The sequence below is a fragment of the Pagrus pagrus genome (genome assembly GCF_965226575.1).
Source record: "Pagrus pagrus genome assembly, chromosome: 10".
Classification (NCBI taxonomy): domain Eukaryota; kingdom Metazoa; phylum Chordata; class Actinopteri; order Spariformes; family Sparidae; genus Pagrus; species Pagrus pagrus.
This window is the reverse complement of record NC_140194.1, coordinates 15,568,754-15,585,010: the sequence shown is the minus strand read 5'-3', so window position 1 is coordinate 15,585,010 and position 16,257 is coordinate 15,568,754. Positions and strand designations below refer to the sequence as shown.

General features: G+C 40.6%; 1 protein-coding gene across 1 annotated transcript in view; it reads left to right on the top strand.

The window, feature by feature from the left end:
* The window catches only part of LOC311264258 (A disintegrin and metalloproteinase with thrombospondin motifs 20), an 84,302-nt gene that overhangs the window by 48,996 nt on the left and 19,049 nt on the right, over positions 1 to 16,257 (top strand). Inside the window, exons 21-28 of the mRNA XM_084364987.1 lie at positions 444 to 608; positions 938 to 1,108; positions 2,019 to 2,138; positions 3,793 to 3,900; positions 5,207 to 5,371; positions 6,126 to 6,395; positions 8,596 to 8,757; positions 9,022 to 9,198. Coding sequence (XP_084221113.1) covers positions 444 to 608; positions 938 to 1,108; positions 2,019 to 2,138; positions 3,793 to 3,900; positions 5,207 to 5,371; positions 6,126 to 6,395; positions 8,596 to 8,757; positions 9,022 to 9,198 — 1,338 coding nt within the window. The remainder of the gene's footprint in view (positions 1 to 443; positions 609 to 937; positions 1,109 to 2,018; positions 2,139 to 3,792; positions 3,901 to 5,206; positions 5,372 to 6,125; positions 6,396 to 8,595; positions 8,758 to 9,021; positions 9,199 to 16,257) is intronic.

Genomic DNA, 16,257 nt, shown 5'->3' with positions numbered 1-16,257 from the left:
ATCTTTCGGAAGAATGTTCATAACTCCAGTAGAGGTTCAGAGACTTGTAGAATCAATGACAAGGAGCAGTGAAGCTGTTTTGGTGGCACGTGATGGCCCAAAACCTTACTAAGATGATATTTATTGATTTTTCCTTTAATTTGTCACCTGTCTGCATCATTTGGGTCAATCCTATGTCACTTTTTGCAAAGTAAGGTATATTGAACATCTCAGGCCAACTTGAAAAGCTGTAAAACATATAATAATGTATGTACTGTTTATTCTGTGCATTTATTTAGTTCCATTATTGTACATTGTACCTGCAAAACATCATTTTTGGACATAAAAAAATCCAAATTGCTTTTAGAAATACCTCTGATTTGCTCTATTTTATTATTAGGGAGAGTTCAACATGGATGAACACAATGATTAACTGAACATGTCGAATGCTCTCTTCTACACAGTGCTCTAAGACGTGTGGGCGTGGGAGTCGCAGGAGAGAGTCTTACTGTATGAACAACCTGGGTAGACGGCTGGTGGACAGGGAGTGCAATGAATACCAGAGGGTGGACACTGAGACCTGCAACGAACAGCTGTGTCCAAAGTGGACTGTTAGCGAGTGGAGTGAGGTAGGAACCTCTCACACACATCATACACACAACTAAACTTAGAAAGCACTGCAAAGCATTTATCTAAAAACTTTGACACACTAGCTTTTAGCACAGCTTGGTTTTAAAAGTAAACTGTAAAATAAGGCGTACTCAAGTAAAGTAAAAGTACCTCAAAATTGAACACAAGTACAGTACTTGGATGCTTTCCATCAGTGTTGTTCTCCCCCGATGGCAGAAACAGGGTAGAAATGGAGTTGTGTTGTCAACACATACTCACATTTTAAAATGAGTCACATTTTTTTCTCTACCTTTTCCACCGTCGTGTCACCCCCACCTTCCTCGCTCAGTGCCTGGTGACTTGTGGGAAGGGGATGAGGCACAGACAAGTGTCCTGCAGCACGGGAGCCGGGCAAGAAAAGCTGAGCGAGCACTTCTGCGACCCATCCAGCAAACCCTCTGCCGTGGGGAGCTGCGAGCTGCCCGAGTGTGCGTCCTGGCAGGTCGGCGTCTGGGGAGCGGTAAGTCAAGCGGACACACACACATGCACACACACAGATAAGACATAGACACACTGGGGCGAGGTGACTCGCAGTGTTTGACTGAGGAAATGGGTTTCACGTGTGGCTTGCTGTCTAGGAGTCTGACTCGTATCTGTTACTCTGTGTGTGAGTGTGTGCATGTGTGTGTGGTCACAGTGAGTGAATGTGGTGTGTGGGAGTGTATATTTCAAGATTGTGTGTTCGTGTGTGAGAGTGTGTGTGTAACATGATATTACGGCAAGTTACGGAGGAGTGTGCTCCGACTCCAGCTGCCATTTCCTCCACGGTGCTTTCACTTTGCCCTCATATCCTGTCAGACTAAACCTGACCCACGGTGCACACACACACACATGCACACACGTGCACACACACACGAACACACTTTCCTGTGCATTCAAATTTCCATGTTTCCGTATGTTTCTGTATAGATTTAGCACAAATTGAATGAATCATCTATGAATGGGCGTCTTTGGCCATTCATAGTCTAGATTATACATATAAATCTAATTCCCTCCCCACACATGTTTGAATGACTTTAGTGGTATTTACAGAGCTGGAATATATTGGCTGGTTAATGCCTGTGTAATTATAATTTGCTGCTCAAATAAACCTATCCTGTGGCACTTCCTCTGCTCTTGTGTCGTACCTTAGCGGGGTCACATCGCCTCATAGAATTGGGTAAAGGGTCGAGTCAAGACTCTGGATGTGTATGTGAAGGCATGTGTCCATATGTGTGTGTGTGCATGTTAAAGGCTTACCCAGGCTCTACTGAGCTGAACCTTGACTTGAGGCCCCGTCTGAGATATCAACCTTGACATACTTAGATAGAGTTTGAGATAGCTTTCGGTGACTGGACTTCTGTGTGTGTGTGTGTGATTTTGTCTTTCAGTGTGCAGTGACCTGTGGCCATGGCTACCAGATGAGAGCTGTTAGGTGTGTGTCGGGGAACTATGGTGACACGGTAGATGACAGGGAGTGCAATGCAGCAGCGAGGCCCAGAGACAGTCAGGTGAAAAAAAAAAAAGAAACTTCATAACTTCACACACTCTCTAAACTGATTCAAGGTTTCACCCTTATTTGTTCCAGAGTCGGCGGTTTGCTCTCGGGGTAAAGAAATAAAAATGCGAGTCATAATAACATAAAATGCTGCACACAAGATTGAGTGCAGATGTCATGTACATCATATGAGATTGAAAACAAGACACAGAGCTCATTATAATTACTGTAATTGAAATTTTACTGCTCAGATTTTTTACAATGGTTAGAAGTTATTTTCATCCTGATTTTATGTATCCAATAAGTAAAAAATGCAGTTTGTAATAAGCAGGGTGCTCTTGGGCAGCTCAGAATATGCCTCAGCTGACAAGAGAGAACTGTAAAATGTAGTAAAGTGCCCTCTAGGGTGCCATGCCAGTGGACAAAACATGGTGAGGTGCCCTCTAGGGTATAAATGCATCACAATTTTCCCCATTGCATACAGCTGGTGCCATTTTTATTTTTTTCGCCCCTGCCCTTCAAACATCCTGAGTCTACCACTGCTTCCTGGATTTAATCGATTCCACGAAATAGTACACTCCTTAGCCAACTTAAAGCAGTATTATGTGATTTTTTGCAACAAGCTGTAAACACAACACTGGGCTATTCTCTCTAGAACAAACAATGCTCTATTCAAACATCTAGCAGATATGGAGCATTCATTTGGAGTTGTGTTTCAGGCCACAACTGAAAAAAGTATGCTAATATGTTGGCTGTAAGTCCAAAATTCATCTAAAATTAGCTCTAATTTTTGGTATCCACCATCTTCTCCACCAAGTTCTCCACCATGTTCTCCAGAATCAGCAACGTCGATGGCTTAGATAATGACAGCTCACATTCTTTGTGAGCAGTGACTTAAACCAAGCACTGTAAATCCAAAATCAAGCGTCAAGCAACTACATGACATATCTTCTGTTACTCAGAGTCTGATTAGTGAAGGATAATGTAGGTGCAATTTTACTGCTTAGTGAACAACCACGATTATTGATTTATGCGGATGTTTTAGCTGTGGAGAGCTCTTGTCAGTCATGTGGTCATTGGTTCAAAGCAGATCCAATCACCTGCAAAGTATCCCTGATCTGCTCTCTTTGATGATGCTCCCAAATGACCTCTATACAAACTTCAATGAAGCAAAAGTCGTGACCTGGTTAACATCAGCAGTCTCTTTAAATGTTGCCTGTCCTGCTCTGCTTTGACCCATAGTCCAGTGTCGAAGTGGACAAAGACCATGAGGCTGCAGCACACGCTTACCTTAGTGGTTCAAGTGTATTGCATGAGGGTTCTTTGACACTGATGGACACAGAGTGCGTTGAGCTGATGACCTTTCAGTCTCCAGATAGGGGATCTGTCTCAGCTTTTGGAAGTGAAGTCACTTCAATATGGACACACAGTGTATGAGGCGAGTCTACAAGCTTTTCAGCTGCAGACATCCTCCATGAGCATTTTGTTTGCCCTCGATGTTTTTCTCTGTGACCTCTTCCTTCAGGATAACTTTAGTTATTAGAGTCACACGTGTGTTGAATCCTTGCATCAAAGGGAGACTTTAAAATGTGTTTAGAAGTGTCTTTGGCACATTTACGACCACCACTTCAGTGTAGTTAACTCTATTTGCATGTTTGCATTCGTAGGACTGTGAGATGCCGGCTTGTCCGTGGGCCTCTCCAGCACAGAGCACACCTCGGCCTGACAACTCCGCTCAGCTGCTGACCCAGTGGAGATACGGCTCCTGGACTGCGGTAAGGATTCAAATTGGGTTTATTGGGTCCATCTGAGCACATTACAGCCTTCAGGTTTACTTTAAAGAGTCCCGAGAATATACAAAAGCAAGGTAAACAAATTCTTGTCGTCATCTCTCTGCATTTGCAGCTTGAAGGAAAATGATCTGCTGGGCTCTGGAATCAAATTTAGCTCTGTATGAAAATTGAGAATACTGATGAAAAAGTTTGTAAACACGTTTGTGTGTGTTTGTGTGCGTGTGTGATGGGTCTCCTGCATGTGTATTTGTACATATTAGGTTGACATTATTAAACTTTATTGTATACCCCGGCATTCCTTCAGATAGTACAAACTGTACAGGACCATGATCCTCTTTGGCATTGTCTCTTCTACCCCCTGCTGCATCTACACACTCACACACAGACACATACAGACACACACACACACACACAGGCTCCACTGTCTGGGCTGAGAGGCCCCTCTGTCTCTCTGATACTTTGCATTGTTACTCGTCGCAAATGAAAACCAGATTCCATCTAAACACGAGTCTACGGTTTCTAAGATTGAACCCCGTCTGTCAATCTGAACGTCGGTATGAGCTCACATGTCAAAGAGGCCAGCGCCAGTGTGGTCTTAGAGACACCACACACATATTACACACAACACATGCATACAAACACATGCCTACATTCCCCCAGAGCAGGCAGAACTGCCATCCTCTTCAGAGTGTCATTGATATGAGGGGGATATTAACATGCCTATTTGAGCTGGAGCCATTTGATTGCATTAGGTATTCATCCCCTCACATATGTTTACTGTGATGTCTCACAGAGGTGGTAGGGATACTTCTATATAGAGTATAAGTGGGTGGAAGAAGCTCAGAGAGTCATTTCAGGACAAGAACGTGTTTGTGACACCAGGTAAAGAATCTACAATACAGGAGAGGCCTACAAGTGGTCTGGCCCTGTCTAGCTCCACCTCGAGGTCCAGCCCCACCAACCAAAAACCCTAACCCTAACCATCAGGTGCTGAGAAGGGGAGCTGGACCATCCAATTGGCTCTGCAGTGAGCACCACTTGCAATATAGACTGACATGCTAACAATAGTCAATTCTGGGTGTTGTTGAAAGTGTTGTTCTTAATGAGATATTTAAGCATCAAACATGTAGTTCAGATGAATGAGATGTACACACAAAAATCTAATTAATGCTGCACTCTACCTCACTATAATTTGGATTCAGAAAAAAGTTGGTGAACCAAATCATTTTTAAATTCTACACAAGACAAATATTTATCTCAGCTCTGTTTCTATCCACATATCCTCCAGTGCTCTGTGTCCTGTGGCAAGGGGAAGCGAGCGCGTTATGTCAGCTGCAGAGATGCCCAGGGAGGAGTGGCTGACGAATCGCACTGCGCCCACCTGCCCCGCCCCCCGGAGACCTCCTCCTGCTTCAGCCCCTGTGGCCAGTGGCGTTCCGGGGAGTGGTCTCCTGTGAGTTAAAACATCCATCACTGTGTCTAATCAATACAGATGTTTTCCACCCTGGAGACTTTCAGTAATCACCCGCATGTTAGCTTTTCTGACAGTGTTAAAATCACCCTGAAGCAAAGTTGGCTTTTGCTGTGATTTTGGGCAGTTCAGTATTGATTTGTGAATGTCGACAAGGCAAGGGAGCCAAAACTCTTGATGACGTCACTAGCATACCAGCATTGGGATTGTTTAACTGGCAGTCAGGGAGCCAGGGATGATTTACAGTGATGCTGTCCCAAATCTTTTAATCATGTGTTCATGTGAAATGAAAGAGCCTCAAAAAACATCTGACCACAAAGTCTTAAGTTAATTAAATTCATATCTTTTTAAGATTATTTCTACTCCTGCTGTAGACTCAAGGGGCTTCACATGACAATGCTTCACATAATGAATCAATACATGGGAGCAATCAATAAAAACATCACTCACAAACGCTGATTTGGAACCAGAAAATAATCTCACTAGGGGGATACATGAAGGAAATCTCGTGAAAAGATAACTGAAAATGAGTAAACAACGCTGAAATGCCAGGATATTGTGACATTTTGAATTAATGCATCACACCATCGCATCACATCAGTTTACAGCAACGCAGACGATGTCACTATCTTAAATGAGATTTTGACCTTTTTCAAGATTAAATTAGCTTGTGAAATTGGCAGCCTCCCCATCACCTCAGTTTTTAACACAATGGTTTTCTCCCCTGTCCCCCCAGTGTTCAGTGACTTGTGGCGTGGGAAGAATCACCCGACAGGTGGTCTGCTCCAACTACCACCAGCCAGTGGACCAGCCTTTCTGTGACCCAGACGAGAAGCCTGCAACAGAACAGGAGTGTAACGCTGCACCCTGCTCCTCTATCTACCACCGTCAGCGCATCAACGACCAGCCTTACGGATATCCTCAGGATCCAGGGCGCCATCCCGGGCACAGCAGCTGGAATGTGCCCTCAGCAGACAACCAGTGGAGGACCGGACCCTGGGGAGCAGTATGTTCAGCCTGTGATCTTGTGCAGAAACATTTTTTCTTGTGGTAGATTCATTTTAGAAATTGAATTGAATTGAAACTGAAGTAAATCACATGGATATTTCTATTTTGGCTGCTAAAATAGTCTGTGATCGATGTTGTACCAAGTTTCAAGAGTTATAACACCATCAGAATCCAAGATATGGCAACCCAAGGCTCCTTCCATGTTGTCTTCATGTTTAAATTGAACAAGATATGAGGCTTGACATGCCCAATCGATTACATATACAAAAAAAACTCACACAGATTCTAAAATTTCCCACTTGTCAAGTATCAGACACTAATTAATATCTTTGAATGCACGCGTGACTTACCTTTCATAGAAAAACCAATGAAGAATTAAATGTTTTTGTCATGTATGGACAGCAGAGTGCATAGGTGTTGTTATGAAGGCATGTGTCAGTCTGTAAACACATTCTTGTGAAGACATTAACATGGAGGTAGCAGATGTTTTCATTTCAGAGAGCCATACATGGTAAAGGATTTTACAAACAGCACCAAGGGACCGATTGCAATGCAATACAAGGACTACGGAGTATACTACTAGAGTATACTGTATATACATATGGTGTTTCAGTGCATGCTTCAACATTCAGGCCTCTATCCAGTAGGTGTATAACCCAGAAAAATTCTAGGTTACTTCCAGCTAAACCCTTGATTCTTAAGCTGAAATTGATTGGACACAAACAAACCCAAATGTTTTCCAGCAGGGGCATTTCAAGATTTTAATTTTCATTGACCTTGAATGAAATTGTTTCAAAAATCAGGCACACTGTTGTTGGGTTTTTTTTGGCAGGCTTAAGTTAATTTTTTTGTGTTTAACCAAGTTTGGTTTTGTCAAGTCTGAAAGGAAGCTGCCTATGCCATGAAATGATCATTGTTGCAATTGCTATTCTGTCATCCATTTTGCCATGCAATTGCCCTTGTGGACCCAGAACGATGTAACAGGCCTTCAACTCCATGTGTCAGTTGAAACGGGTTAAATATCTTACCTTCATCGAGTGCAAAGGGCTCTTTCTGGCTTTTATGGTGAAGGTGCAAATTAACCTTTAGCAATTTATAGCTAGCACATGACCCAAAGTAATGGGTGAATCTTACTAATAATGTCATCCCCAACCAAATGCATGCAGTCCTACATTTTTAGTTGATTAAATCCCTGTAGCTATGTACTCTTTCAGTATGAGTTTGTGCTCCTGTTGCATGGAAATAGAGCCCAGTGTGTTGTTTTAAATAGAGAACTTGTCCCCTGACAAGGTCTAATTAACAAAAGTGGTCAATTTTGAATAGGTTTAACACCTGGCTATTTTACTGTGAAACTCTACTTTAGAGTAGATTAATGTGTTGTGTGGTTTTATCTTCTTCTTCTGAAAGCCTTGAGAAAAACATTGTTCTATTTTCTGAATCCCCCCCAGCAGAGGCATTCATCGCAGTACACTGTTCAGTCTCACATAATGAACTTGACTGGAAGCACTGCTGTTCAGGCTCACTCTGTGATGTCCTCCCTCACATGTAGAGAGCACTGAATGTACTCACTCCCGTTGACAGTGGGGATGTGTCATTTTAATTGGATGCAGAGTGTACCTTCTGCTCTGTCCAAGGCTGTGTTGTTCGATGTCTGAGAATGTCTTTCATGGACTGATGTTTCCCATCTTTGGAAGATCATTTTGAACAGTGCAGCTGGGTTTGGTTTCAGTTAGACTCAGGTAAATTCTGTATAGCAGGCTCTGTACTGTGTATGTTCTTCTGTTTGTGTTTTTTATATGTGCACCTGTGTTTCCTGGTTGGTTAACACTGAAAAGACCCATTTCTTTAATTTGTCGTATTAGACCTGTATATCAAAAGAAAGACTGAGAAAGACAATTATAAAATACTAATAGATAAAAACATTTTCACAAACACATCTACAAGTGCTAAGTTTGAGTTTAGAGTATTTTACCTGAGTAAAGTATAATAGTATATACTACATGGCAAAACAAAAAATTCCATCCCACCACTTCCATTAAAATAAATTTCCATGACTCATAATGGGCCTTTGTGCATAAAGTATCTTTAAACAAATTAAAATACTCAAGTTGATCAACGAAATCCAACCAATTATGGTCTTTGAGTTTTCTGTGTGTGTGTGTCATAGTCTTAACTGATACATTTTATGTGCTCTGTAGTGCTCAAGTACCTGTGCCGGAGGCTTCCAGAGGCGAGTGGTGGTCTGTCAGGATGCTGATGGACGCAGCAACAGCTACTGTGACGAGAGGGTCAAACCTGCCGAGTCTAAGAGCTGCGACTCCGGGCCGTGCCCTCTGTGGAACTACGGTGTCTGGGGAGAGGTGAGGCTCGATCTAGAGTTCAAAACACCACTCACTCATTGTGAACCTTATTACGATTCCCACACAACTTCTGAGTTTCATCCTTATCGTCTGTTGTGTCTTCTCTGTCTCCATGTACGTTGCTGTCTTATCACTTAAACACAGGCATTTGTCTGGTCTTATAAAGTCACACACATACACACATTATAAGTCACATTATTATTATTATTATAGAATATTATTATGCAACATTGTTAAACATCATCTTTTGTTTGCTAACCTCAGTGCACCCAGACCTGTGGTGGAGGGCGGAGGACTCGCCTCGTGGTTTGTCAAAGGCCCAACGGACAGAGGCTCAACGACTACAACTGCGACGTCCTGGACAAGCCGCCCAACATGGAGCAATGCAACCAGCAGCCCTGCCCAGGCTCTGCCTCCTGGCACCGCCGACCATGGAAGCCGGTACGATAGTACTAACTCGTTTTCCTCCAACACTTATCTTCCTCACTGAGGGCGCGTCACTGTGAGTAGACATGGTGTGTGCTAAAATGACATCAGACCTGTGTACTGAGTGTGCTTTTAGCCTAAAACCGTAGGGAATCCTGAAGTGAGCGCTGGTATTCTCGCGCCACTGTTGGCTAGCCAGCTCCAGCCCACCCAGATGGGCCCTGCAGTGGCATGGTGCTGATTAGAATCAAGACAAAAAAAGAGAAAATACACAAAAACACAATGCTGCTCCACTTAGGGGATCATTAAAAACACATGGATCCCATTTTGAGCCAAGGCTCCAAATTAAAACGTATAAATCAGGACAGTGTTGTCCAACAATGCCATATATTTGTAGAGACGTAACTCTAGAAGATATTTATTTCATGTATGAGGCGTGAAGTAAATGTTCTTTGTTGTTATTGCTGTCTTCACCCTGTATCCGCAGTACACAAGTGTATATTTGTGTATAAGAGTTAATATTATGAACTTTATTGAACAGCAACAAATGACTGTCAGTGTATCTTGTATATGTATCTTTGTACAGTATGATTTTGTTTATCAAGTAGCTAGTTTTCGTTACTGAATATTATATTTAATATTTTTGCTGGTGCTTTTGGTCAGACCTCTCATATCTCTTTATGAGTAAATGCAGTTTGTACAGAGGAAAATATTTTCAAAACATGTTTCATTCCTATTTTTGATAATTTGTTTTTTTACTTAAGTTGAAATGCAATTTAGAATGGCTTCATCTCTGTCAGGTTAAACTATTTTAAACCACCTGCATTAACAGAATAGCAACAAAACCTATAAAACAAAAGAAACAAATACATTTTTAAAACAATATCCAAAAACAACATTAAAAAAGTAAGTGCCTTGAAATGCAGTTTGATTGAAAAATAAGCCATATAGGAAAGATTTTTTTATTGAAATATAAGTTGTTATTTTATGTTTCAATAAAGTACATTTTCCAGTCACTGATGTCTATATCACAAAGGAAAACAGGCATAAATGCTTGTTACCTACACTACACTAGACCTTCTTTCTTCACCTGGTGCTTCAGTCAAGCCATTGGGCACAAGCAATTGTTTTGGCTTGTCAGAATAAATCATCTTATGTGTTGATTTAAATCACTTTGGACTTAATCCTGACAATACATCTGTGAAAGGACGTCAGTCTGAGGTTAAATCTGGTTTCTCTTAAAATGCAATTTATACTGATATTGTGCTATTTTGCCTGTCTTGATGATATGGTGCTATTTCATTTTACATTATACAATGGTGCATTGTTGGTATCATGAAGACAGAGCTTCATCATGTTTCTGGGCTAAGAAGAGTTTATTTATTCTGTTAATGGTATGCAGCATCGGTGCAGCTTAAATAATATAAAAATGCTGGAGGAGTAAATCAACGTTTTCACTGAGCCGCTCTTTTTCAGCTTTCATCATTTTCCATAAAGCAACCTAACACACACAGATACCTCCTCCTTATAAAGTTATAGTCATTTGTTGCTGTGCCTCTTTATTCCTTTGGCCAGTTTTCTTTTTTTTGTTTATTTCTGAAGGATTTTTTTTGTTTTTTCAAATTAAACTTATTTATTTGTTTACAATAGATTACTAATTGTTGCAGCTTTAATGTTTTGTTCCAGATTGATGTAACACTGAACTTGAATTATTTGTCATTATACACCCATGTCACCTGAACGCTACTGGTTGGGGCCATTTACAGTCCAAAATAAAAAAAATATTACCCCGAGCCACCGCAGTCAGTGTCTAAGATCAACATGCTACCCCTAGGGCAACTATTTGTTCAGCAAGGCAATCCTCACAGATGAACACTATCTTTATGAAATTTTAAGCCTAAAGCACAAATAAAAAGCTAACATTAGGCTATGAACAAACTACACCACGGTTGCATGACTTCAGCATCACCACCACTAAGTTTTGTACTACATAATACTATACTTGACTGTAAACTGATACATCTACAAGTTGGAAAGTTTGAGTTAGAATAGTTTGCAGGTAAAATCTGGACGAGTGAGTAGATGAGTGTCCGTGTTCCGAGTGATGACGTTTACCTTTCCAACCTTTTTTAACATAGATAAAACCCTCAATGCAAAAGAGGGTTATATACATTTTAAGTCGTAGAACAAAACGTGAAAATATCTCGCAGACCCATTCAAAAAACCCATTGACTTCGAGACGACGGAACTATAAGTGCAAAAACTTATTTCCAGGTTTTAGGACTTATTCCTGCAGCTATTAAGGTCAGTTCAGGGTTTAATTGACGACATAGTAACATATTGAGCCAAACTTACAGCTCTTACTCAAGACAGGATCCACAATAAATTTACCTTATACAGTATGTGTTGGGTCCTGAGTTAGGCACTCTGCAGTGGTTGTGCAGCTTGGCAGATTCAGGCTCCTGCAAACAATTTGTCACCAGTTTAAAAATGTGCCATGTAAGCATCCTGACTAACATCGTGGTTATGGCAACATAAACCTATCATGACACATATTTCAGGTGAAGTGTTGCAGTTGGGTCTTTATTTATGTCCTCTTCAGTGAGGACGTCTGCAGTCTCCTCCTTTGTTTCTTTGCCTCTCTCGCTGTGTGTGTGTCATGCTCAACCAAGACTTCCGCTGCAACCAAGACTCCTCAGCCCCGGCAGTTTCACTCCCGCTCCTTCATTTTTTTTTACGCTGTGGTGCAAAGACTTTATTTTGCATATTTTGGTTCGTTGTTGTTCTTTTTTGCTATTTATTTCATTCACATGCAAAAATACATAAACGTGTTGAATTAGCTTTTTCCCATTGTAAAGATTATTAAAGAAACATAACTGTGAAATTTGTGTTGTTTCTCAATGCAATATTTTACTGACAAACAAAAAAATACTAGACTGTACCTTTAACAACTTTAGTAGTTGCTTTGTACTTTAAAGAGCACAATAAACGTTATGTAGGTTATAAACACACATAAATCTTAGATACATCTCTCTAGGGAACAGCCTTACAAGATGTGAAAACAAAATAAGACACAAAAAACTGCGAAATAGTAAATCATGGACAATATAATTTATTGCTTTAACAGGGGAACAGCTTTTGTTTAGACAGCAGTTATTCTTTCATATAAAATGGCTTCATAGAATACTTACACACAATACAAGTACAGCATGTTAATGCAGTATATAGTGTAGGTGAGTTACTGTAAACAGCTCATAGAAAAGACTTAACTTGTAGGTCATTTTGTGGAATTTTGGTATTTGACCCTCAATTGACTTCCATCTGTTTAGCAGCTTTTTTCAGTAATCCTTATAATAATTAAGCCTTTGGGGGAATACTTAAAATCTGTTTTCCATAGCATGTGTAGTACTCTACATACCGCTGCATAATGTAGTGTAAAAACACCGCAGGCCGTCTCCTTTTATGTGTTTTAACATTTTATTTTGTAATCTCCCTGGAGAAGACGTACGCAGTCCAAATCAAACTTTGGCGCTGGGTGGCACATCTGTTTACCATTGCATTAATGGAGCTCTCTGTAATGCATTTGGCAGGAGACCGCCTGAGTATTACTTTTACTACAACAATCATTGGTATTAATTCATGCTGGCAAGGGTTGTTTAGTTGAGGAGATCCAAAAGAAAGCCCTAGAAAGCCAGTATTTACAGAATTGATTGAATTATGTAGTATTTGCTTTCTTTAGAAGCAGTCATTCCTTGAAGGAAAGCAAACGTAATATAAGGCAGTACAATCAAATAGTTTATTAATTCAAGTAAACACATTACCAAATGCTATAAGCAGCTCAAACAGACCACATCACTGATTCTGCAATAGGAAACCTCTAATTTAACAACTGCAGTGAAACATTCGTTTATATAGCTTCATATAAAGCAACAGTGTAGCCTAGAGCATCAAGTGTTTATCAGAATAATTAAGCTTAAATCAGAGGCTAATATTGATAATTGAATCACCCTCACACGTGACTTCTCTTGTATATCACAGGAGAGACTTCATACCAGTTTTTTAAAGATCCAAAAATCAAATATTGTCCCAGTTGATGCTCTTTTAGATGCCAGAGGGACATAAAATGGGCTTATTGTATTATATAACACCGTCAAAATATTTCTCATGGCTTCAAAGGTCGTCTTACCTTATTTAATGGCCTCTTCTGTTGGTAGTATCCCCCAACTGTTTTACTATGCTCAATAAAAACACTATCAACAAAATCAATCACGTCAGTTGGCAGGAGTAGCTCGTGAATGAAATCCTGTTTTATGTCATTAAGATGTTTTTATCTATCAGATATATTCTTATGCAAATATACATTCTCTATATTCTCTCATAAATTCTCTCAAACTATTATTTAATCCCTTATTGGAATGTAATTCACACCTTTATCACTCCACAGGTACAGTTACTGGTCAGGCTTTTTAGCTGAGCCATTTCTTCAATATTTAACTTTACTCATTCAAGTTCAAGAGGAAGATATACAGTCCTGGAAATGAACTTACAGACTTGTTAATAGGGAAATGGCTTGATTAATGATGGTATACTACAGCATTCACAAATTTGCATTGCTCCCTGGCAAACATTAGTCAAGATGAGTAATCTTGTATGTTGGCATTCAGTTATGACACAATAATGTCCAAAAGCAACTGTTCAGATTTAACACATCTTTAATTTGTCTGTCTCTCCGCAATAATCTGCCTTATTTTCCCCCTCTAGACTCTCAATCATGTTTAATATTGCAGTGACAGCTTGAGTATTTATTAGTGTCAAAACAACATTCATTTTCAAAAAACAGGTCATCAAAACACATTCATCATGTATAAAAAAGGAAAGACACAAGACAATTATCACATTTATTGCACAAATTCAGGATCACAGACACATAGTTCAACATAAATTATCAGGAAGGTAAATATCATTAACTAATGGTGATTACCTTAAAAGCAATGTCGATGTCAAACGTGTGCAAGCAGCAACAATAAGACTGTGTGTGATAAATTGGCAACCGAGGTACCATTTTAGTAATTTATGCCTGTTTGTTGCTAACAAAAACATACCGTTTCCTGTTGAGAGAGGGTTTCCCATGGAGGGGGATCGCAGTTGAGCGTCTGTGAACTAATCACGCTGCTTCAAATGAAATCCACATGCACAGCATTGACATACTTGACTTTGGCCTGAGGGCATTGGGCATGAACATACTCCAAACCTGTCACCCTGGGGTCAGTTGGTCGTGACATCGTTGGGCTTGTCTTTCCTGATCCTGCCCACATGCCAGTCGAGTGTGAGCAATCGAAACCCCCCCAACAAGCATGGTTCTTGTCATGGCTTTAATTTAAATCTGAGTAGGGAGATAATGTTTCATTTCGGCCTTTGAGAGAAAGCAAAAAAGTTCAGTTGATGATTTGCTGGTTAAAAGTCAAGCACTATGGCCCGCAGATTTTGGCAAACCATTAGGACTTGGGAGGCAGAAAACCAGATGGTGTGAGATGTTATCTGAAGACTTTAAAATATTTGGATCACAGCATGGCGTTAGGACATTAGGAATAGAAGTCTCTTTTAGGTCAAGCAGTTTAACACAAAAATCATTTTAACATATTGCACCCTGTAATATAGATTTTTCTTTGCCAGCACTTGCATAAACATCTTTGCAATTTATTGTAGCTCAGGGAGCAGTTAAAGGTCAAAGATAGTTGGGTCTTATTCCCAACTCCCCCAATAGCACACATGTATCGCCAACCTCTTCCCAATTAACAAACACTTCCCAATACTACGTCTTTCCCCAATACTATGTTACTTCTATTTGTCAGGCCAAAGTCCGCAATACTTCTGTTTGCTATCTGGGCCATCAAGTACTGACGCTTTGGGTTGGTAGGTCGGTGGCTGGCCACCAACCTAAAGTTTCAGGATTTGATGAGTTGGGAATGAGACTACATTCAACTATCCTACGAATTGGACCTCTAAAAGATATTAATGCTCTCCCTGTGGCAGAATAGTTGTACATGAAGTAGTTTGAATTTGACTCCGAACCACAATGAGAGCAAGGCAATGGGACAAGTTAAGAACGGAGCCCATCTAGTAAGGCTAGATGTTATTTTGTCGGTGATCTGAGTTGGGAGCAGATGCAGTGAGATGAAATTAGACGGGGTGTGAAAGTCTGGAAGCATTTAGGCTGGTCTACCCCAGGCTCATCGAATGATAGGGAACATGGCCTTACTTTGACACACGAAGAGAGCGCCTGCTTTTCCTCAACTCGTCCGTCAAGTATTATAAAGTGCTTCTAAGCCTCTAGGAGTCGCTTCGCAGCCTTCAGTTAGATGTATATTCTTCTCACGTGAGGCTACCATGTCAGACTTTATGGGGCCTGGTCCTGTTTGGGCCTGTCGATGCTATCAAGTTGATGGAGTGAAATGGAGTCTGTGGGACTCGACATCTCTGTCGAGAGCTTTTTCCCCCTTGTATGGGAGAGACAGTGATAGATTGGGTGTCCCAGCCCACTTTAAGTAACAGGGGAGCTAATGGACCAGTTCATTTCAACTCCAACATGCAAATTACATGTGTGATGTTTTAGCTACACCACAGACGGTTAGAGATGTAGCTGTGCTCTCATCATAGTATTTGAGTGCATGTGTAGTTAGCTACCTGTCAGGTCTGTTTCTCATGGTTCACTGTTCTATGGGTCAGCCAGTTGGTGTTGTTTTCTAAAGGGCTATCACCCTACAAAGTGGCTAGGAGCTTGGTGGTTAGCATGCTAACTTCAATAGATACTTCTGCAGCACAATACAGAGACGTCTTTAATGTCCAAACTGTTATTTCTTCACACTCTGTTGATCATTTTAATTCATTTTTGAATGTTTTAAACAAACTATATATTGCACCTGTACGTCGTTGTGTACTTTGTTCTTTCTGACACAAACCTCAGGCAGGGATTACTACCATTACCTCTATCTCTTGTTTTCTACCATGGCTTTTTCTCTTGGTTGAATGTTTGCCATGATAGGAACTGGTGGATATGTGGGCTGAAACCAAACC